General features: G+C 46.4%; 1 protein-coding gene across 2 annotated transcripts in view; it reads right to left on the bottom strand.

The window, feature by feature from the left end:
* MLKL (mixed lineage kinase domain like pseudokinase) overlaps nt 1–25,146 on the bottom strand; it is an 888,605-nt gene that overhangs the window by 526,798 nt on the left and 336,661 nt on the right. For both annotated transcript variants that reach the window (XM_078670353.1, XM_078670354.1), the window contains exon 3: nt 2,270–2,380. In XM_078670353.1, coding sequence (XP_078526479.1) covers nt 2,270–2,380 — 111 coding nt within the window. The remainder of the gene's footprint in view (nt 1–2,269; nt 2,381–25,146) is intronic.

Here is a 25,146-nt window from a genome sequence, read left to right as displayed (position 1 = left end):
GATCCAAGGGTGGATCAAAGATGAGAAGAACCTGAAAGCAGAGGAGACAGAGTCTGGGGTCACTAGCCAGTGACCAGGAAGGAACCAGGCGATGTTGAGTGTTTCAGGAGAAGAAGGTGAAGCTTGTCTCTGCAGCCATGAGGACCAGGAGGCGTCGACGAGGACCAGGAGCTGGATTCAAGCTGTCCCACGAAGGATCTGGATGACTGTGGTGTCGGTATCCGGATTGGACCCAACAAGCCTTGGCAAATACAATCCACGCAGGAAGGGACGATGGGCTTTAGTACAGACCAGCAAGGTCTGGGGAGCTCTCCTTCGCAGGGAAGCTGGAGCCAGCCCGGAGCAACTAGGCAAGCAGTGTAGTTTCACAGGAAAGCCTTCGGAGGGCTAACTAGCCAACGGGCTAGCAACCGGGAAGACGCGTAAAGCTGAAATGCAAGAGCAGGCCCCACGCGGCACTCGTGGAGTGCGAAGGGCTGACCTTCGGTGCAAATGGCGGTCGCGTCTGGGGCTTCTCAAACCCCAATGCACAACTTCGAGGGTACCTCAGAAGCTGCAAGGTTTAGGAAATTGCAGGTAGTCCAGGGTGTCCGGATCGACGTCTCTCTTGTCCGCCACGGGTCTCAGCTTTGCTGTGGATGTGGATCGGGGTCGGAGAAGTCTGGAAGTCCAGTTCCTGAGTCGCTGGGTCTTCGGGTTCCGGCAAGAGCGTCGACAAAGCAAACCGGCAAGTTACTGGTGGTGCCTGTTTGCACAGGGTGGTCACTCCTTGACCACAAGGGAGATGTCTTCAGTCTTCTAGTCGATATAGAACGTCGAAGAACCAAGAGTTCAGTTTCAGAGTTTCAGTCCGGGATAATCTAATGTCTCTAGACACAGTTCCTATCTTTATACTAATCTAAGGGGCTGGATTACCTGCTAGGTCCCTCCTACGGGTGGACCCTGAGAAGGGGGTGGTTACACTCCATTCTCTTTGTCCAGTTTCGCGCCAGAGCTGGGGCTGGAAAGCCCCAGCAACTGGTTTGAACCGGGCTATGCATGGAGCACCTTGTGTGCCCCAGGCAGTGTCTCATTTTGCAGCCCTCCCTGCCCCAATACACTAAAAGCCTGTCTGGGGAGGTACTAGCACCTCCCAAGGTAGGAAACCTATTGTCCAGGCCTCCCCTGCGTGAGTTTTGTCCAGCAGCAGGAGGTCAGACTTGTGTCTGTGGCAGCAGCATCCATTTTGTGATGCTGAGGCTCTGTTTAACTTTAACCGGGTAAAGCAATAACTACATGTCTTCTCCCTCTAGAAGGGTGGAATGCTACCCCCGCCGCCAGAACTGGTGGGGGGGTAGCATTCCCAAATCTTTTTCACCTTACACAACATGTTTTGATAAAGCCAAACCAAAGTTAGCATTACCTGCGAGGATTATAATGCACTTAACAGTATATGGTATGGTTATATCATAGAACAGCTATAAGGACATGGTTGCGAAAGCTGCAGAAGGGTTCAGCTCATGCTAGAGCACCATCTCACATAAAACCAAGCACTCTGCCTCCAGGATTGTTAAGGCCTGCCATAGGAGTGACTTATAGGTATATATGTGTCTATATATAAGGGTAGATATAGGTATACTATATCTAAGCAAGGGGTGATTACACCACCTTGCCCAAGCGGAGTGATCAGCCTGTGGTGTCAGTTTGGGAGGCAAACCAGGGGTGGCACAATACATGCTGCAGCCCCTGGTAGGCCTTGGATGCACCTATGCCCTGGGTACCTATGGTACACTATACAGGGACTCACAAAGGTGACCCAATTCCCAATTAAGTATGTACCTAAAGTACATGGTATCAATTTAGAGAGAGAACAGCTGGGCTGTGGGTCTGATTAGCAGGCCCACGGCCACACTAAAGTCGAAAAACCAGAAAATCACAGCAAAAAGTGGGGGTGACCATAGGAAGCAGACCCTACTCTCCTACATCACGTTTGATGTAATGTAGTGATAAACTCTAATTTGACCTGTGCACTGTAGAAATACATTTTTCTAAATGCATAAATATTAGTACCATTGTTCCAAATAACATGAGTTAATGGGCCATGTTTATTTTCAATGCCATGGCATAAATATATGTATGTATAAAGTAACAGTTAAAGTAAAATGATTAGCAGGTGAATGAAAGGATGAGCTAAAGGCACAAACTGGTGATGGGCAGCCAATATTTTTGATATATTTCATAAGTTTCTAGAGTAGCAGATATTGAGAAATTATGTAAGAGCTGTGCTTACCCATTGCCAGAAGGTCCTGCATCTGAGATCCAAGGTCCTGCATCTGAGATCCAAACAGCTTCACATCTTTGTGTACGTTATCAACAGCATCAGGTAACTGAACGATCCCACCTGTATTCATAAAATAGAGAGAGCCACGTTTACAAAACGCACAGTAATATCATAACGCAAATCCACAACCAAGAAGGCAAGATACCACCAGCGGACATGGCCTTGCAATGATCGTCCCCATTTAGCACTAGCCTGCCAATCCAACATCTGAAGGGCTAAATACAAACAGGTTCAATACGCTGCGACAAACCTCCCGCCACTCCTAGCACCTCTGGTACTATTCTACAGCAGGCTCAGATGAGACTTAAACAAGGTGAGAGAGAGTTAGAGGATGGGGATAGATTAGGGAGAGAGGGACAATAGAGAGAGGACAGAAGGCGAGAGAGAAAATGGACGGATGGAATGGGGAAGAAGAAGTGACCAGGGATGGTTTGAACGTTTGTACCAGGGCTTCTTATGGTTACCAGTAATCTCTTTTTCACCAAAGTGGTCTGCCCAGCTCTCTGAAAAAACAGCAGACTGAAGGTAAAACTTAAGCTATGGGAGGCCTGACCCAGGTAGGCCAGGCTGCCCCTCTGTATGGCGATTACCAGTGGCGCAACTAGACCCAAACGTCGAGGTGGGGGGGTGCGCTAACACCTCAAACTGTGGAGGAAGAGCCAGAGTGAAAATGACTTATGGGGGCTCCTTTTACTCTTGTGGCACACTTCATAATAAGGGAGGTCCTTTTCTGGGCAATATTTGGTCACTGGGGTGAGCTATACATTCTTTACTGGGTTGAGGGGCTTTCCTGAATGAGTTCTTAAAGAATGAATGGGAAATGTTGCATTTTATATACACTGGGCCGGCAGACCGAGCATAATATGAAATGTCAGAATCTTGTTTCAGGGACAACCAATGGAACATTCTTAAATACTCTAAGCACGTTGCATTAGTCTCAACCTTCAAAAATCAACTTTTATAAGTTATTTAGGCACCCTTCCCAACAGAAAATTTTGGAAAATCAATAGCAAATAATGCAGTACCCGCCCATTCCTTTATGTACCGTTTGCTTTATACTGCATTTCACAGGCAGCACAGAATACCTTTACAATGTTTGTAGGACCAGATGTTAGTACGGGAGACAACACTCTTGCCGTCAGGAGGAATGATCCTTTTTGTCCATTCTCTATACCACATAGATTGTTGAAGCTGAGCTCCTTAGTGCTACATGACAACCCATCGTTAAATCTCCTAGTAAATGTTCATGGCTTTGATTCACTTGGTCACAACCACATCCTGAAATGCAACCTACATTTGGAGAGGTGTTGGTACTAGTGACATCAAAATCACACAAACTGGCCAGATGTGAATCTCCATGGGGCCTCCATAGCGCACACTGACCTCAAACAGAGGCAACCAGTAGTAGGAGCTGCTACAACTGGCTGACATTTGATACTACTGGCACCACCATCTCTACCACTGGTTTCAGGGTTCACAAAGGCATTGGCAGGATAAGAGAAAGTAAACACAGCTCTAAAAGCCCAGTTTTATTTATTTATTTACACTGTGGTGCCTCCAGCAAGCCTTTGGGTAATAAATAGGAGGTTCTTAAGGGTGTATCATGGGTTCACCCATGGGATGAAATTGGTGGTCAAATGGAGTGTACGTCACTTCTGGTCAAATGGTATGATGTCACTGCCGCGCGCCTGTTGGCATTTTACTAAAGTACAGTGCGGATCAATACCTTAACTTGCATTATCCTTCCAAACACTAGCAACAGAATAATATGAAATAGTAATAAACCTTTGCAGCAATATTCGGAAACTGCACATGAAGATTAACAAGTACAACTGAAATGTGGAATTTTCACATAACTAATAGAGTTATTGTGTAAATCGAAGGAATCATGAATTAAGACTTCTTGTGGGGGGATTTTTTTAGTAGTAGTATGGCAAAGCACTTCCAGAAAGAATGCTAAATATATCAAACTGATGTTTGCCAGGAGAGATGGGGATAAACCAGAAACAATGACAAAAAGCTACGGCTAAAACAGACTAATCGTTGTGTGAGTAAAAGACCGGGTAGCCAACACACTGGTGTCTACTGGGTTGTAGCAAGAAGGAAATTGATTCAACAGATCGGTTTAACCATTATTTTGTTTCCCTCACAATTTGGGGAAATTACATTAGCCACCTTAAATTACAGACATGAACCAATGATAAGCCTAAGCCAGTACTGTGTGCTACTATATACAACATTATTATATGGTACTTCTTTCAAAACACATCATCTTAGTACAAACACCACAGGAATAACACAGTGAGTCAAACTTTGTTCCTTTAAGTCTGCAGCCATGCCCATCACATGTGGGGTCCCCAAGGTTCGGTGTTGCTGCTCCCTTTCTTTAATGTCTATATCAGGCCCTTAATAGGACGTGTTAGTCACACAGGGCTTCATTTAACTTCATATGTTGATAACATTTAATGACACACTGTCAAAAACTATGCTGTTCTACTCATTTTTTGCACTCAAGGAGGGGCACATTTTGACATATTTAAACACAGGAGGTCTATCCCTAAACTAGATGAAACAGAGTTAAGTTGTTAAAGAAAGTCACGGGCAGAAGGCAGCAGGGCTCAGGGTAAGCACCAAGACAGGAGCAGAAACATTCTGGTGATAGCAGATGGTAAGTGCGCTACAGACTGCAAAACAACTGGGACTATATGCCAGAAGATGCACAGAACTGGGAGGTCACTGCAGTTCCTGATTTATAAGGCAGCTGAGGGTCGAAACTCCAACAGCAAGCAGCAACACGGTGCCACTCCAGCACGGTTAACTCCAGAAACACTCAGCAATGTTGCAGTCATAAATACAGAAGCACCAGAAACAAACTGCAGCAGCAAGCAGCCACGCAGGGCCACTCCACCATGGTGAAGTAAAGAAAGACTCAGCAATGTTGCAGTCATAAATACAGAAGCACCAGAAACAAACTGCAGCAGCAAGCAGCCACGCAGGGCCACTCCACCATGGTGAACTCCAGAAAGACTCAGCAATGTTGCAGTCATAAATACATAAATACAGAAGCACCAGAAACAATCTGCAGCAGCAAGCAGCAGATTGTTGCTGCAGATTGTTTCTGGTGCTTCTGTATTTATGCAAGGCCACTCCACCATGGCGAACTAAAGAAAGACTCAGCAATGTCCCCATCATAAATTCAGAAGCAACAAAAAACCCACCAGCAGCAAGCAGCCACCATGGCCACTCCACCATCGTGAACTCCAGAAAGACTCAGCATTGTCCCCGTCATGAATTCAGAAGCAACAAAAAACCCATCAGCAGCAAGCAGCCACCAGGGCCACTCCACTATCGTGAACTCCAGAAAGACTCAGCAATGTCCCCGTCATAAATTCAGAGGCAACAAAAAACCCACCAGCAGCAAGCACCCACCAAGGCCACTCCACCATGGTGAACTCCAGAAAGACTCAGCAATGTCCCAGTTCTAAATACAGAAGCACCAGAAGCACCAGAAACAAACTGCAGCAGAAGATGATGAAATAAAGATAATGGAAATTTGTCATCAGCAATCAGGATGGTACAGGCACCCCAGAAATATGGTAACAGTCTGCTATGATGCTGGCAATGGCTCCCCGAGTAGGCACTAAAGAATTTACTACAACGTGAGGAAAAGCAGGGGCCACCAGCATAGATGCATGGCCCCTCAATTAGGCTGTTATTTGGACTCATGGGGCTAGGGAAGCTGGGATTCTCATCTAGATTTTCCTTACCAATCTCTAGAATCCCAGGTCTGGTCGACTGGATCTTTTTTTCCTATCATAGAAGCATAAAGGAAAGATTTTCTAATTCATAGCTCAATCAAATTTACAATCCAGTTCAATTAGACTCAAAGGACCACTGACTATGAACTGAAGTTTCAAAGATTTATTACAAAGCCAAAAATATTTGAATATACAAACACCTCAGCAAGAGATTCAAGAAATAGACTGGCACTAATACAAAGGTAACTCTACGCAAGAGTCTCAACCGACTCAGAATAAAAATTAGGGTTAACTCGAGAAGCATTAGACACACCATTACCGACAAAGTAGAAAGTTGTGAATGCATTTACAAAAAGGAATGAATCTGGTTAGACTGTCCCTACACTATCTCTAAGGTGACATCCCTACTTAGCATACCTCCCAGGCGAGAGAAAAGGTGTCAGCCGTGAAGACTTCCTAAGAAGTACATTTACTCCCAATGGGTGGCTTCAATTACTGAGCTCGTTCTAAGATGCTCCTTGCTACACCTTACTCTGCCTTGATTCACAACTATCTACATCTTGCCTTTCCCAAGCCCACTTCCTAACTACTAGACTGATGTCTACTCCCTGCTCTCCGCTCCAGACTGCCTCTCCACCCCCAGGGCTGTCCCTAATACAAAACCCCAAAAACAGTTGACACGCCTTCAGACACGCCCCTCTGGCAGGTGTAGCTCCACTAAATTTCCACCATGGCACTGCTCCATCCAACGTCCGTTCGAGTGACCTTGGGTCCCAGGCACTTTCTCCGCTGAATGTTGCACTCCCAAATTCTTTGGCAGCATCTCTGCGATAGCGCCTACTATCCTAACTTCTAAACAATGGACTTTTCTACCTAACGAACCTTGTGGCCTTGCACCTGCAAGCTGAAATACGTGAGACCATCCTTGCAACATTAGAATTTACAATTTTAATATTTGCAGAGGATAGCCTTTCCCAGGCGAGAGAAATCATTTCTTTCCGACTAAGGCTAACCAAAGAAAAATACAGCAAGGCCTCTACTGGCTTCAGCATGTTCCAGGCCTTTGCACTTTTAAACACATTTATAACACAACATTGCATTTCATTTATTCACTTTCATGTTAATTCTACAAAGAATATCTGTCACATATACTCTATGTTAATCCACTTGTTAATAAACACATGTATCATTTAATTAAGGCACATCATTGTTAACACGACATTTCACATAAGATTATATTTCTACGTTATGCAGCATCACATTTTCTAATTAAGGCACTACATTAGTCTATGATTAATAAACACTCCACTTCATATTGCACTGATCCCCGGCCTACCATTACATTTCTAAACTACATTGGTAAAGGTCCTCTAAATATGTGGGTGCTGACTACTCGGGATTATAATGCACCCCTACAATTTTCAAAATAACATGGCGCTCTCTCAGCCCCCCCCCCTTTGATGACCTGTGTCATCACATACTACACCATCCTCAGGGAAGAACTGACTTAAACAGAGCTCGTTGCCACTTTCCCTCTCTTGAGCAACTCCATGTTTTTCAGACTTCGATATTGACGGTCCTGCGATCTCTCCATTCGCCTCTCTTGCATTCTCATTAAGTATGGGTGAAATTTGCGAATTGCGGTACGCGAATTCGCTTTCGCGCGAATTCGCGGTCCGCGAAATCCGTGAATTTTTTGCATGTTCGCGGGGCTTTTTGCGTGTTCGCAGGATTTTTTCAGCGAGGCTACCGCGAGGTTACCCATGCGGTCGTACATGGGCTAGTTGCATGCTCGCGTTGTGCAATTGCGTGTTCGCGTCCGTTTTTGCGTGCTCGTGGACAAAAAGTCTTGCGACCAAGCAAACAAATCCGCAAGCTTGCAAATTGCGAATTTTTTAACAAATTCACGCGATTCGCGGAACGCCAAGTTTTCAAAAATTCGCAAATTCCGCGAGCGGAACGGATTTAATGCCCATGCTTAATTCTCATCGACCTCTCCAGTCTACTTGATTTGTACCACTTGCAGACTCGTACCAAACCCCACAATCCATTCACACAACACACCACTATGATAATTGGCTTCAGGATATAACTAAGAATCCCTTTTCCAAGGTTCGCAAACCAACTGCCAACCTTACCAAAACCCTTTCCAATCTTTTCCCACACTGTTTCCTCAGTCAAGTCTTCAATCTAATAATGAATCACAGTAAAGTTGCTTATATATTTCTCCAGATCCTTGCTGTTATCTGGTATACAAGTACAACATTCTTGAACTTTTAAAAGCTTACAGACTCCTCCTTCTTTCGCTAGAAGGACATCTAAAGCAAGACGGTTTTGCAAAACCATAGTCCTTATCAATAACATCTCACCCTCAACCAACACTAGGGACTTAGCTGTACTCATAGATAACATGTCAACAACCGTCGGCAATCTCCTGATCTTCACATCATTCAATATCACTCCCAGAGTTGGTATCATTGCTCCAAAAACATCTCCAACTATGGCTCCTACACTTTCACTTCGCTTCACTCTCACATGTTGTCCTCCTTCCAGAAATTCGAAATCCTCAGTATGATAAATCTTAGGGAAAATGATCACTAAATAGCACGTACCATACTATTTCTCAGGCAATCGCACATAAGCCTTCCTCCCACAGACAAAATACGCAGTCGGAATCACTTGTACCACACTTTGCAAGAAATCTTTTGCATAATACTCTAAAGTAAATGTATGATCACACGTAGTGTGACCTATATTGACATTCTCATAATAAGTCTGTGGTCGGTGAATGCACAATTTCCCCTTCTGTACTTCACCCCGAGCTATTGGACCAAAACTCCCTTTAGACGTGTGTGACTTCTCTTCATCTGTCCAATCTACTCTACCCTGTCCAGAATCTCGTAACTGCTTTTGTTTATGATATCTGTCTTCTACCTGATCAATAAGTTTCTTCTCTGTATCTGACAACAAACAAGTCAGATTGTGACGATGTGCATAAGCTGTATCCAACTCCTGGGTCGGAATAAAATACATTCCAAGCCTGTCCTCAGACTTATAATAATCATACTTGTTCAAATGCTTTTATGCCGGCACTTCAGGAAGCACCGCATCATAATTCGAAAAGAAATATTCAAAATGATTGCGACCATCAAATATGCTAAGCAGCAAACTACATGAAATTCCATATGTCAATGGAAGGTGATGGTATCTAATACCCTCATCTACAGAAGCCGGCAATTGCATACACTCATAGCAATCTTTCGCATCCATTGCATCAATGTACTCATACAGCAACTTTGCATACGTGTTAAGCTTGAAATTAGCTCTAGACAGAACTGCATGTAATCTACGACTCTCCTCTGGCAGCAAAGCTCTGTCACTTCCTACCTTGACCTCTACTTTGCTTGGAGTAGTAGGTGTAGGTATTCCCTCAACCTCCACTGCCTGCTCATGTGGTGCCAAATACGAAACTACAACTACTAGAATAATGAAGAGTATTACTCCTCCTACAAGTGTGCCTACAATGCACCTAGCTCTACGATTCGGGTTTCCAGCCTCCATGGTCTCAGGACTCGTCTTTGCAATATAGTAGTTCAGCAACAGTGTTCAAAAGTCTTTCTTCCTTCTTTCAGTTGAAGCACTCGAACCACACCTCAGAGGCTGAAAGTCCCCTTTTAATTTCAGTTCCTTATTTACAGCAACAACAGACAACCCTAACCCTTCTCCGTCCTCTATGGGAAGTCCTTATATTTCTTCTTCTTCCACTAGGACCTAAGTTATTTACAGCAAGTATTTACAGCAAAAATCTTTTCAGTCCATAATCAAATCTGTTCCAACATCCTCTAACACATATTCCAAAAGTTCAAGACGAAGAACAATAGATTCATGAGATGGTATTTCAGAGCCAAATGTAGGAAAGATCAATCTGCTCAGAATCAGATGACTAATTCCGCTCAAAACTGGGGGATTTGGAACAGTGATGGTCAGTACACCTTCGATCTCAAGTCCTGGTACCAACAGCAGCACATCCAACTTGATGTTAGGACTGTTACTGATCACTGTCACTGCCCTCACCCTCCCCGATCTCAGCACGCCTGGCATCAGTCACAGTGTAGATCCACTCTGGAGTCGCGTACTTTTGACAAGGTGCCCTCTTTCTCCTGGACCTCCTCAATCCTCCACAAGCTCTTCCCTCTTCGTCTCCATCTGATTCAGATTCCTCAGACACAGGAGCAAGATCTCTTTCAGAAACCAACCTCAGGTTCAGTCACCTTTGCCTTTCTGGCCACTGCTCCTGTGCTCTGCTGGTTCCCCTGCCTTCCTGCTCACCCTGCTCACAGTTTTCTTCAGCTGAGTTCGGCTTTGGCTCACTTTCACAGTCACTTCCCCTTTCTGAGGTAGTGTCAGCTTCACTTCCATCGTGACCTTCCCCAGCTTGACCTAGTGTGCAATCAGCTTCATCAGACACCCTCACAGCTTGGCTTGTCCCCTCCTGTGGCCCTGCCACCTCAGCTGTACTTTCATTTGGGAGAGGAGCTGTTTCTTCCAAGGGTGCTGGAACTCAACGAGTGTGTGAAGCATGCACCCAATTCGGCAACCCTCCACACTTCACAGCAGTGTTTGTGATAAGGATGACTTGGTACGGTCCCTTCCAACGAACATCCAAACAGTTTTTCCTCACGTGCTTCCGGACCAACACCCAGTCCCCTGGACTCAGGTCGTGGCAGAGATCACAGGAACCCGGGACCACAGCAGCCTGAACCTGATGAGACACATAACGGATGACATCAGCAAGTCCCTTGCAATAGTCAAGAATCGGATCATCTGTGATGCTCAGTAAGGCTGTCGGTGGCACCACTGGTAACCTCATTGCCCTCCCCATCAGCACTTTATGAGGCGAGAGACCTGTTCCCCTGTCTGGGGTACTGCACATACTCATCAGCGCTAAAGGTACAGCGTCTGGCCATTTTAGGGACGTGGATGAACACACTTTTGCCATCCGGGCTTTCAAAGTTCCGTTGATCTGCTCTACTATCCCAGAAGCTTCTGGTCGGTAACTACAATGGAGTCTCTGATCAATGTTCAGCGCTGTGCAAAGCATCTTCATGACCTCACTATGGAAGTGAGTTCCTCTGTCCGATTCCAAAGAGGTTGGAACACCGAATGTAGGCACAAGTTCCCTCAACAATAGCTTAGCTACTGTAAGTGTGTCGCACCTGCGTGTTGGGTATGCCTCCACCCACCGTGAGAACACACACACCACCACCAAGATGTACCTCAAATGATTGCATTTTAGCATCTCGATAAAGTCCAATTGCATCCTATTGAAGGGTCCTCCAGACCTCCCAATGTGACTCATGGTAACTGCAGTTCTCTTTCCAACATTCATTTGCTGACACGTAACACACCTCTGACACACAGCTTCTGCCACCGCACAAAATCTCGGATTGTACCATGTTTGTCTTAACACTCACACCATCGCATCTCTTCCCAAGTGAACTGCACCATGAATTTGCCTCGCCATTGGACTCAACAACTCATCCGGCAACACAGCTCTCCCATCAGTCGAGACCCAAATATTCACATCTCCTTTCACACGGCCTGAATTGATCCACACATTTTTCTCATGGTCCGACACTTGTTCCTGCATGCATTTGAGCTCATCCCAGGTATCTGCCATCTCCATCATCATGTTTAACTCAGTTCTTTCCCGACATCCCTCTATGTCTTGGTCAGTAAAGGAATAGCCCTGCTCGGCACAGAAACTTGCAACCTCATCAGCATATCTGTTTCTAAGTGACACGAAATCTGTCCCCTTCCCATGAGCCGTGCATTTTACGACAGCAATCTCTTTGGGACATGGCAAAGCTTCCAAAAGTAATCTTACAAATTCCCTGTTCCTTATAGGGGATCCAGATGAGGTCATGTAACCTCTCTGGGACCATAACTGTCCGAAGTCATGAACCACACCAAACCCATACTGGCTGTCAGTGTAAATGGTGATTCGAATGTGGTCTGCTGCTAAGCAGGCACGAGTTAGGGCAATGATCTCAGCCACCTGAGCGGAGTATACTCCTTCCAGGCACGCAGCTTCAACAACTCCTGTGATGGTACATACAGCAAATGCTGCTCTCAACTGACCAACACTGTCTCTTATACATGAACCATCAACAAAGAAAATTTCATCAGGGTCAGTCAATGGTTCATCAAAAATGTCAGGTCTCGGTTTGGTGCAAAGTTCTGTTACATCGAGACAAGCATGGTCCTCACAATCTTCATCAAGCGTGTTTGGTAATGGCATCAGGGTAGCAGGATTCAAAACAGAGCACCTCTTGAGGGTCACATTCTCCGCAGCAAGTATAACCTGCTCGTAGCATGTGAGCCTGTTATTCGCCAAGTGCTGTGTCTTGGTCCTGGTCATCAATAGCTCAACAGAGTGCGGTACATGTACAATCAAAGGATGACCCATTACAATGCTCTCACACCTTTCAATGCTGATACCTGTTGCAGCAACTGATTCGAAACATCCGGGCAACGCTGAAGCTACTGGATCTAATGTAGCTGAAAAATAGGCAACTGGTCTACGGACACCTCCATGATCCTGAACTAGGACTGCTAATGCACAACCTTCTCGTTCGCAGCAGAACAGTAAAAAACATTTATTGTAGTCATGCATTCCCAGTGCCGGAGCACAACAAAGGTCCTCTCGCAACTCAAGGAACGCCTTCATACAGTCGTTGTCCCATGGTACCGGATCACTCACGTCCTTGTGCGTCAGTCTCTGTTAAGGCTTTGCCTTCAACGAGAAGTTGGCAATCCACTGGCGACAGTAGCCAACCATCCCTAGTAACATCCTAACCTCTCTCTGGGTTGAAGGCACCATCATGTTCATGATTGCCTCAATCCTGTCGGGTGACACCTTCCTTCTACCCTTCTCTATTCTGTGACCCAGATACTGCACCTCATTCAAGCAGTACTGTAGCTTATTTGGTGACACCTTGTGTCCATTCTCTGCCAAATGATTCAACAAGGCGATGGTGTCAATCCTGCATGCATCTTCTGTCTCTGACGCCACAAGGAGGTCGTCTATGTACTGGACGAGAACAGAGTTCTGCGGCAGTACTAGACTCTCCGGATTCTTTTTCAAAATCTGACTAAAGATTGATGGACTCTCTGTGTACCCCTGAGGGATACGACACCAAGTTAAGACACGACTTTCCAGGTTGAAAGCGAACAAAAAATGTCTCTCTTCATGTAAAGGTATAGAAAAGAACGCCTGACAAAGGTCAATCACAGTAAACCACTCAGCTTGACCCAGTATCTGAAATAAGATTACACATGGATTCGGTACCACTGGACAACAGGGAACAACTATGTTCTTCACCCGGCGCAAATCCTGTACAATTCTAAATTTCCCGCTCGGTTTCTGCAATCCCATTATTGGCGAATTACATGGACTGCCCAAGATTTCCTTCAGGATTCCTTGTTTAATCATAGACTCAATCACAGGCTTTATTCCTGCAATCGTCTCTGGAGTCAAATTATACAGCGGCGTCCTGGGGAAATCAGCATTCTGCTTAACCTGAATCTTAACTGGCTCAACTCCTTTAATCAAGCCTATGTCTTCTCCAGTGAAGTCCCACACCTCTTGTGAAACTGAATCTCTCAAGTCAAGTGAAAGCTCCTCCACTGTCAAAGCAGGGTACATCTCTATGCACACATGCTGATTTGCGACCTTAAAGATAGCATCATCATCATTAGTCTGCCGTTCCACTCCCTTAGGGGTCTAATAGATGGTACAATTGAGCTTGCACAGGAGATCCCTCCCTAGCAAACAAACCGGACTTGAATCACACACCACAAATTGATGTCTATCCCTGAAAGTCTCTTGCTACGGGACCTTTTTAATACCTTTGCACAGACCGGAGCCATCCCTGACGAAATGCTAGAGGCCTCCGTAGTGGTCATCCCAAAGCCTGGGAAAGATAAGACACTCTGTAGCGCCTATAGGCCCATCTCCCTCCTAAACATTGATATAAAGCTTTACACTAGTACCTTGGCGACTTATCTCACGCCCTATATGCCCCAGCTCATCGAACCGGATCAAGCAGGGTTCATATCGCAGAGGCAGACCAGCTAACACTAAGATAACACCCCTTATTGAGAAGTCTTCTCGCACTCAAGGGGAGTATATGCTTCTGGCCCTCGACGCAGAGAAGGCTTTTGACAGGGTGCACTGGCCCTACCTGGAACAGGTCGTGTCGAAATTTGGCTTTGGGGACAAATTATGCACACGAATACTTAACTGCTACTGCCAACCCAAGGCGACAGTCCATGTGAACGGCCAGACATCGTCCCGTTTTCCCATAGGCAGAGGCACAAGGAAGGGGTGTCCCCTCTCTCTCCTCCTCTTTGCGCTCTATATGGAGCCACTGGCACGGCGAATCCGGCAGCATCCTCCATTGCTGGGATTTAATTTGACAGCGACACTCACACCATCAGTCTATATGCAGACTATATTCTACTCTCCCTTTTTAACCTGATCCAGACCCTGTGGGCTCTTTTTGTTGAACTACACTGCTTTGCGCGCGCCCTAGGGTTCAAGATAAATATGGAGAAATCCATTGCCCTTGACATCTCACTCGCTCCAGACACCCTGGCTCACATCCGCGACGAGCACCCAATACAATGGTCCACTTCCACCACTCCATATCTGGTAGTACAGCTGGGGGCCACCATCCACGCCACGGCTGCCGCCAACTATGGAAAGCTTTGCACCCACATCCGACAAGAGCTTGATTGCTGGAAACACCATACCCTCTCCAGGTTGGGCAGAATAGAAGCCACCAAGATGACTATGCTCCCACAGATCCTTTATCTTTTCCAGACACTTCCCTTGCGTCCCCCTGCAGGCTTGAAACAACAAACGCAATCATACTTGCCGCGTTTCATCTGGCAGGGCCGCAAGCCCAGGTTTAAGCATGCCATAGCTATCCTGCCTCCGGAACAAGGAGGTATAGGGGTCCCTGACCTGCAGCTCTACTTTTATGCCTGCCATCTCCGCTATCTAGTGGAGTGGAACCGTCTCGAATCCGAGAAGCATTGGCTATTTCAGGATCAAGCGGTCGCCGGCACGCCCCTACAGGGTATCCCCTTCCTTAACAGAGCGCACCGACCACCTAATCTCTATGCCTCTTTCATTATGGGCACCACGATGGAAGCATGGGATCGCACTGCCATAGCCCACAAATTGACGTCGCTCCCCTCCCGACTCACGCCACTCTTTAATAACCCGGAATTCCACCCGGGTACTGTTGCCAAGGCCTTCACACATTGGCGTTCTACCCCTTGTAGAGCATTGTGTCACTTATTTGACTTAGAAGGAATTATGCCATTTCCACGTATCCGAACGGATTACGGTATCCCGGAAGTGGAGAGGCTGTCCTGCCTACAACTAAAAAGGATAAACCTTACGAGTGTAAGGTGGAGACCTTGAGCACGCCTGAGTGTGTGTGCACTTTTTGCAATAATTTTCATACAAAATTATAGAGGTAAGGAAACAAAGTTTTAATCACTTTGAAATTGGGTACATTTTCAACTGTGGATTATAGAATCATATGATGAAAAGAATGAGATCATCCAAAGTGAGTAGTTTTCAGTTCTTAACAATAGTATCCACAACACACCAACTATGGACAATATCGAAAGATTTTTAGTATCCCCGATGCATTTCGAGCCACACTGGCTTTCCTTTAGGGGGTCCGTAATCTGTGAGGATAAACAAGAAACCATGTCGTGAGGTAATACAGGGCCCGGGAGATGACTACAAGAAAAAATGAGGCCGGGTTAGAAAACGTGCAGGGTGTAAGACAGACGGAAACTAAGTGCGCGGTATCTACTGAGAGAGTGCTTTGACAGGTGAATAATCGGTGAAAACAGTGAGGGACTGTGCCAAAAGATACAAGAAGCGTGCTTGTTCGGTTACTCCATGTAAAAAAGTGCCACCGAAGACTGTGGTTAAAGGATAGGACCTGGTAGTAAACAAGTTCACTATCCGAGAGTGCTGAAGAAACGTGGTGAAACGACAGGTAGGCGCGGGTGAAAAGACGCGAAAACGTGCAACAAAGCTTACCAGTTTTTACATGGAATGTGCGGAATCGCCGTGCTCTGAGGGAACGCCATCAAAGTGCGGAAGTGGAATTGGTGCTCGTGTGAGCATGCGTATTAAAGGTTAAGGAAAAGAAATAGAAATGGGGCGGATAAAAAAGGCTACTGGGACAAGCTGCAGGGTACATGCGCGGTACATCAGGCGATGTGAGTGAACAAGAAAATGCAACGAAATGCAATGAAAAAAGACTCGAGCAAAAGCCCGACAAGGGCCGATAGAATAGCGACCAACTGCAAAGTGAAAAATAACCAGAAATAGGGTGCAAGAAGAAGTGTAATGATACCAGAAAATAGAAATGCAAAAACGGGCGTATCAAAGTAAATGAGGAGACGAAGAAAATGTGTGAAAGTAAAAACCCCAGGAACAGCATAGAAATGAGCAACAGGGATGTGTGAGAGAAGTGTGGGAGAATACTGACAAATGCAAGAGTAGAAGAAAGGAAAAAAGGGGAAAAACATGAAAGAGATGGACGAAACATGTGAAAACGAAAATAAGTGAGATGATGTTGGGAAAGATGCTGTCAAGATACAAAAATCATAAAAATAAAACTAAGATCGAAAAGAAAAGGAAGGGTTGGGTGAGGAAGGGTGAGCGAAACGAATATAGTAAAGGATGAGGAAATAACTGCGGTGAACGTACAGTGCATAGTCAAAGGATGAAGATGTGACCCTACAAAATAGAACAAGGTGTGTAGGAATCTAGAAAAACATTGAAATATGGAAGAGGCGAAGGTGCACAAGTGAGGAAGGAAACCTGGGCCAGAAACGGAAGACTGGAAACTAATGTGAAAATGAAACCAATGGGGGAAAAAAGAAAGAAAAGGAGAAAGGAGAGTCAGAACATCAAGATCAAATACAAAGAGTAGGCCAAGAGAGATACAGGTTTACAGAAAACTACTGTATTCCAGTCAGTCATTGAGTCCTTTAGGATAGAGCAAAGTCTGTAAATCCAATAGAGTTCTCTTTGGAGTAGAAATTTCCGTGGATCAATGCCGGTTGGCTTTTTCACCACCTCCAGGATTTGGAAACGAATCTGGCTTGGGCTGTGTTTCAATTGTACAAAGTGAGCTGCAACGCTTGATTTGAGATTGTTGTTCCTGATGTTGCTATGGTGTTCAGTGAGTCTGATTTTCATCTTCCGTTCAGTCTTGCCTACGTATGGCAAACCACAAGGGCATTTTAACAGATACACCACGTTTATAGTGTCACAGGTAGCATTTACTTGCAGAAGAATCGGATTGCCTTGGGTAGGGTGCATCACAGTGTTGCCAGGGATTATGTGGTCGCAATTAGTACAATTGTGACATGGAATCATGCCCTTATGTACAGTGGGTGTTGTGAGTTGTGGTTTGAGCATCTGTTGCAAGCTTCTTGATCGTTGGTAGGCAAAGATTGGAAATTGGTAAAAAATTTGATTAAAATCAGGTTCAAGTTGCAGTATTTGCCAGTGCTTTTTGATGCATTGTTTAATGGATAGGCTAATTGTTGAAAATTTGTAAACAAATACACATCTAGGTTCTGGCAGATTAGTGGAAACTTTAGGTGTTTAGGAGACTAGTACGATCGATACTTGCTACTCTGTCTGCTGTAGTTTGTATGATGTGATCCGGGTAACCTCTTTTCAAAAACTTGTTTTTAATGATAGTGCTGTCGGTTTTGAAACTATCTTCAGTGGATGCTATTCTTTTGGCCCGAAGCAACTGTGAAAAGGGTAAATGTCTTTTTAGGCTGAGCTGATGAAAGCTGGAATAATGTAGGAAATTGTTGCGATCTGTCTGTTTGGTGTAAATTGATGTTTCTAGATTGGTGCAGCCCATTTTAATATCTACGTCTAGAAATGAGATTATTGAGGCACTGATGGTATTAGTGAATTGGATTCTTGCATTGATATTGTTGAGTTGGTGTATGGCAGTGACCAGTTGTTCTTCAGTGCCTTTCCAAATGAGAAAGATATTGTCGATATAACGATAGTAAACTTTGAGATGGTCTTTCCAAAGTGGGACGGTCAATATGTGTTCAGTCTCATAGTCTTACATAAACAGATTGGCATATGAAGGAGCCGCACAGTTGCCCATGGCGACACCAGAGAGTTTAATGTAGAATTTGTCCTTGTATCTGAAATAACTGTGTAGTAATGTAAATTGTGTGAGTTCCATCAGGAAAACTTGTAGATCGGGTGGTTTTTGTGTTTTGAGTAAAGCAGCTTCAATTGCCTGGAGGCCCAGATTGTGGGGAATGGATGTATATAGAGAGTTGACGTTGATCGTTGTGAAAAGTTGGCCTGATGTATGATGTCTCCAATTCTGGGGGCACCTTGTATCAGTCCAAACAATCCCTTATGGTGGTGGTTGTAAGTCAACCTTAAAAGACACGCTATCCTAATGGTAGCATGGACAAAGCAGCCTTCAGGCTAAACTCAAGAGGGCATGTGAAGCCAGCTGTTTTACCATATGCAATCCTGTAATACCAAATGAAAGGACACCACACAAGTTATATATTATAAAAATATATGTATTTAATACTAGAATAATCCCCTGTACTCTTTAGGAGTATAGAAGCACAAGCGTTAAAACAAAAGCACAGTTTAACATATGTAAGTTGCACGTTTATGGATGAGGCCGGTGGCCACTCAAACCATATATCAAAAAAGAGGTATAAGTATCACTTTACGAACAGTGGTAAGGCCTGGGGCCTTGGGAATCGCTGGGACTACACTGGACTAACAGCAGTTAGGACGGGAGTAGCCCGCGGGACTCGGGTGCAGCGCAAAAAGCACAAGCACGCACCAATGCAAAGTCAACGGTGCGTAAAAGTTACAAAGTTACTCTTTTAGGAGTCTTCCGACTGGACTAGAACTTAGCCACTTAAAACTACGACACTAGAGGTGTAAACTACTCTAGGAAAACCGGCGTTCAATCGTTACCTCACCCACAGGAAGGGGTGCATAGGTGCCAAAGTGTGTCTGGTTTCGTCGTGGAGTTCTATGGAGCTTGGAGATGAAGATGCTGCAGGTGGCCAGGAGAGAAGAGTCCGGTTGGATCCAAGAGTGGATCGAAGATGTAGAGTACCTGAAATCAGAGGGGACAGAGTCTGGGTCACTTGCCAGTGACCAGGAAGGAACCAGGCGATGTCGGGCGCAATCAGGTGGTTGACGGGAAGCTTGTCTCCGCTGCCACGTGGACTCGGGGGCATCGAGGATGACCAGGATCGAATCACGAGCTGTCCCACGAAGGCTCTCGCTGTCGGCGGTGTCGGTTTCCGGATTGGAGTCAACAGGCCTTGGCAAAGGCAACCCAGGCAGGATTGGAAAATCGCTTCTTTCTCGGACCAGCAAGGTCAGAGGGGTTGCTCCTTTTCAGGGGAGCGAGGGCCAGTCTGGAGCAACCAGACTAGCAGTGTAGTTTCAAAGGTTCTTTGGTACTGGGGCCACTAGCCAACGGGCAAGCGACCGGACCAACGCGTCGAGCAGGAAAATGCAAAAGGGCCCCCGGCAGCACTCGTTGAGTGTGGAGGGGAGATCTTTGGTGCAAAAGCTGCTCGGGACTGGGGCTTCTCAAACCCCAATGCACAGCTTCGAGGGAGCCTCGGGAGCTGCACGGTCAGCACTTCATAGTTTTTCCAAGATGGCCGGCTCCACGCTCCACATCGCCTCCAACGGGTCTCAGATTCGCTGGGACTGTGGATCGGGCTGTTAGGAGTCGAGGGAAGCGGGTCTTGTCGATCTCTGTCGCTCGAGTTCTGGCGGGAACTGCAACAAAGGAAACCGTTGGGCGCTGGATGGTGCCGGTTTGCACAGGGTGGTCACTCCTTGACCACAAGGGAGATTCTTCAGTCTTCTACGTCGAGTAGGATGTCGAAGGGTCCAGAGTTTCGTTTCATAAGTTTCAGTCAGGATAATCTGAGATGCATTGGCACAGCTCCTACCGTTATTCCAAATCAAGAGGCTGGATTACCTGCTAGGTCCCTCCTATGGGTGGGACCAGGGAAGGGGGTGATTACACCCCTTTCCCTTTGTCCAGTTTCGCGCCAGAGCTGGGGCTGGAGTTCTCCAGAACCGGTTTGACTGGATTTTGCATGGGACACCTTGTGTGCCCCAGGCAGTGTCTAGTTTCGTTCAATCCTCCCTGCTCCAATCCACTATCTCCTGTCTGGGGTGGTGTAGCACCTCCCTGTGACAGGAAACTCTTTGTCCGAGCCTTCCCTGCCAGGTTTCGGTCAGCCGCAGGTGGTCAGACTTGTGTCGGGGCAGCAGCATCCATTTTGTGATGCTGAGGCTCTGGTTAGGATTAACCGCGTTTTAAGTAAAGTAACATGTCTTCTCCCTCTAGAAGGGTGGAATGCTACGCCCGTCGCCAGAACTGGCGAGGGGGTAGTATTCCAAAGTGTATGACACCTTACACGACATGTTTTGATAAAGCCAAACCAAAGTTAGCAATAACCGCAAGGATTATAATGCACTTAAGAGTATATGGTATGGCAATATCCTGGAACAGCAGTAAGGAAATGGTTCCGAACACTGCAGACAGGCTCAGCTCATGCTAGAGTACCATCTCACATAAAACCAAGCACTCTGCCTCCAGGATTGTTAAGGCCTGCCATAGGAGTGACTTATAGGTATATATGTGTCCAGATATAGGTTTAGATATAGGTATACTATATCTAAGCAAGGGGTGACTACACCACCTTGCCCCAGCTGAGTGATCAGCCAGTTGTGTCGATTTGAATGGCCAGCCAGGGGTGGCAAAAGATATGCTGCAACCCCGGGTAGGCCCTGGATGCACCAATGCCCTGGGCACCTATAGTGGACTGTACAGGGGCTGATAAGGTGTCCAGTACCAAATTGGTGATGTACCTATAGTACATGGATATTAATTTAGAGAGAGAACAGCAGGCTGTGGGTCTGATTAGCAGGCCCACAGCCACATTAAGTCGAAAACCAGTGAAGCAAAAAGCAAAAAAGCAAAAATTGGGGTGACTATAGGAAAGCAGATCCTACTCTCCTACATAAACCCCGCCCCCCAAACGCAGGGACATTAAACTGAACCTTGACCAGATAAGTCTTCATGTTCTAAGTGGAAATACCTGGAGAGACCATCTGCATTGCCATGGTCAGTCCCTGGTCTGTGCTCCACTGTAAAGTCCATCCCCTGTAGGGAAATGGACCACCTGAGCAGTTTGGGATTTTCACCCTTCATCTGATTAAGCCACAAGAGGGGCTTATGGTCTGTCTGAATTAGGGAGTGAGTGCCAAACAAGTATGGTCTCAACTTCTTCAGGGCCCAAACCACAGCAAAGGCCGCCCTCTCAATAGCTGACCAACAACGTTTCTCTCTAGGGGTCAGCCTTCTGCTAATAAAAGCAATGGGCTGGTCTTGACCATCTACATTAAGTTGTGAAAGCACAGCTCCCACCCCAAATCAGAAGCATCTGTTTGGACAATGAACTGTTTGGAGTAGTCAGGACTCTTCGGGATAGGTGCAGAGCACATGGCCTTCTTCAGGTCATCAAATGCCTTTTGACAGCTAACTGTCCACTGAACCTTTTTAGGCATCTTCTTGGATGTCAGATCATTCAATGGTGTCACAATGGACCCATAGTTCTTCACAAATTTCCTGTAATACCCAGTCAGGCCCAAGAAGGCTCTGACTTGTGTCTGGGTAGTTGGAGGAGCCCAGTCCTGTATGGCCTGTATCTTGCTCTCCAATGGTTGAACCTGACCCCACCTACCAGGTGGCCCAGGTACACAACCTTGCTCTGCCCTATCTGGCACTTGGTAGCCTTGATACTCAGGCCTACCTTTTGCAGGGCCTCCAGAACTTTCTTCAGGTGGATCAGGTGATCCTCCCAGGTGGAGCTGAAGACAGCAATATCATCTAGATATGCTGCACAAAAGTCATCCAGCCCAGCAGGGACTTGATTCACCAACCTTTGGAAAGTGGCAGGTGCATTCTTCAAACCAAAGGGCATTACCACAAACTGATAATGTCCACTGGGGGTTGAGAATGCTGTTTTGGCCTTGTACTCCTCAGCTAACCTAATTTGCCAATAGCCAGCTGTAAGATCAAATGTGCTCAGAAATTTGGCAGAAGCCAACTTATTTATGAGCTCATCTGCCCTTGGAATAGGATGAGCATCTGTCCTAGTGACAGCATTGAGACCTCTATAGTCCACACAAAATCTAATTTCTCTCTTTCCATCTTTGGTATGAGGTTTTGGCACAAGGACTACTGGGCTGGCCCAGGGGCTCTCTGATGGCTCAATAACTCCAAGTTCAAGCATTTTCTGCACCTCAGCCTTTATACAATCCCTGGCATGGTCAGGTTGCCTGTAGATTTTATTCTTCACAGGCAGACTGTCACCAGTGTCCACCTCATGGGTGCACCAGTTAGTTTGACTGGGTGTAAGAGAAAACATATGTCTATGAGCCTGCAACACTTGTTTGCAGTCCCATTGCTGCTGTTCAGAGAGGCTGTCTGCCAAGGCGAATCCACTGAACCATCATCAGGGTTTTGGGATAACAGGTCTGGGAGAGGGTCACTCTCTTCCTCCTGTTCCCCATCTGTTGCCATGAGCAAGCCCATGTCTGCCCTGTCCACATATGCCTTCAATCTGTTTACATGGAGCACCCTGTGGGGGCTCCAAGGGGTGCCAAGGTCCACCAAGTAGGTGACCTCTCCCTTTTTCTCAAGTATGGTGTGGGGTCCAGACCATTTGTCTTGGAGGGCTGCTGGGGCCACTGGCTCCAACACCCACACCTTCTGCCCGGGCTGGTACTCAGTCAGAACAGCCTTTTGGTCATGCCAAGCTTTCTGTCATTCTTGGCTGGCCTCCAGGTTTTTGGTTGCTCTCTCCATGTACTCTGCCATCCTGGAGCGGAGACCAAGTACATAGTCCACAATATCAAGCTTAGGCTTTTTGAGAGGTAACTCCCATCCTTCCTTCACAAGACACAATGGACCCCTCACAGGGTGGCCAAACAAAGTTCAAAAGGGCTGTAGCCAACCCCCTTCTGTAGGACCTCTCTGTAAGCAAAGAGCAGGCAGGGTAAAAGGATGTCCCATCTTCGCCTAAGCTTTTCAGGTAACCCTTTTATCATTCCCTTTAGGGTCTTGAACCTTTCAACAAGCCCATTGCACTGTGGATGGTAGGGTGTGGTAAACTTATAGTTTACTCCACCCTCTTTCCACATTGCTTTTAAGCATCCAGACATAAAGTTGGTACCTCTGTCAGAAAGGACCTCCTTTGGAAAGCCCACTCTGGAGAACACTCCAAGTAGGGTTCTTGCCACAACAGGAGCTGTTGTGGTCCTCGGGGGAATTGCCTCTGGGTACCTGTGGCATGATCCACTACCACCAGGATAAATCTGTGCCCAGATGCTGTTGGGGGATCCATTGGTTCAACAATGTCTATCCCAACTCTCTCAAAGGGCACCCCCACCACAGGTAGTGGTATAAGGGGGGCCTTTGTGGTGCCACCTGATTTGCCACTGGCTTGGCAGGAGTCACAGGAGCGACAAAACTCCTTGGTATCTTCTGACATGTGAGGCCAGTAAAAGTGAGGGACAAGCCTGTCCCAAGTCTTGTTCTGGCCTAAGTGTCCTGCAAGGGGAATATCATGGGCCAAGGTGAGAAGGAAGCCCCTAAATTGCAGAGGTATAACCAACCTCCTGGTAGCACCAGGCTTGGGGTCTCTAGCCTCTGAATAAAGGAGCCCATCATCCCAATACACTCTATGGGTACCTTGAGCATTCCCAGCAGCCTCAGCAGAAGCTTGCTGTCTGAGGGGTTCAAGAGAAGGACAAGTTAACTGTGCCTGCCCCAGGTCTGCCCTTGAGGGTCCCCCTGTCCCCAGAAACTCAACCTGATCAGGTTCAAGCTCTTCCAGGACAGTCTCCTCTGGGTTTACAGAGCCATCCTCCTGAGAGGGCTGATCCTCAACCTGGGTCAAGCGGGAAGGCACTGCCTTAACCCTCTAGCTCTTCCTCTTGGGTTGTGGTTGGTCTATTGTTTCAAGATCCACCACAGGTTCAGGTAGGCACTTCTTGGCCTGGGACCTGGTTACAGCAAGGACATGTGCTGAAATCCCTAGCATTTCTGCATGAGTCCTATACTCCACTTCTGACCATAAGGATTCCTCTAGATCATTGCCCAAAAGACAGTCAACTGGAAGGTCTGCACTCACAACAACTTTCTTGAGGCCAGTTACCCCTCCCCAGGAGAAATTAACAACAGCCACACTATGTGTAGTAGTGGCATTGCTAGCATTGGTCACTAGGTAGTTCTCACCTAGTATGATTTGTCCAGGGTCCGAAAAGTTAGGTGTCACCTTAGTGACACTGGAGCATGTGTACCTGTAGGCCTGAGCCAGTTTCTCATTGATTAAAGGCGTCTGCCTATATTTGCCCAAAGTATTGGGACTCATAGGAGTGGACACAGACGTGTCCACATCATATAGCAGAACTGCCGGAGTAGGGATTCTGACTAGGCAAGACTCCATCTCAGTTCCCAGGGTTAACCCCACTAATCCCTTGGGTTGTGCACTACCACTGCTAACTGTACTAGGAGGTGCAGGCACCTTAGGGGCTGCAGTGGTAGGTACTGGATTTTTCTTAGTGCACTCACACCCCAATGAGAAGTAGATTGACAGTTGTTGCACTAAGGTTTTTGTTGGGCCATCATTCTTCTTCTTCTTGTTTCCATTCTGGGAACCACCCTCCTTATTAGAATTATTTTGGGGGCCTGAAGAAGACTTCTGGTCTTTTTCTTTTTCTTTCTTATCCCCACCCTTCTGGTCTGCCTTCTTTTGATCACCTCCATGGTTCTGGGGTTTCTGCTTAACTCTTGTTCTGACCCACTTGTCTGCCTTCTTTCCCAATTCTTGGGGAGAGGTCAGATCTGAGTC

This window comes from Lissotriton helveticus, chromosome 12 (genome assembly GCF_964261635.1).
Source record: "Lissotriton helveticus chromosome 12, aLisHel1.1, whole genome shotgun sequence".
In the NCBI taxonomy this organism is placed as follows: domain Eukaryota; kingdom Metazoa; phylum Chordata; class Amphibia; order Caudata; family Salamandridae; genus Lissotriton; species Lissotriton helveticus.
Note: the sequence above shows the minus strand (reverse complement) of the source record. Positions and strands in the feature narration are given on the sequence as shown.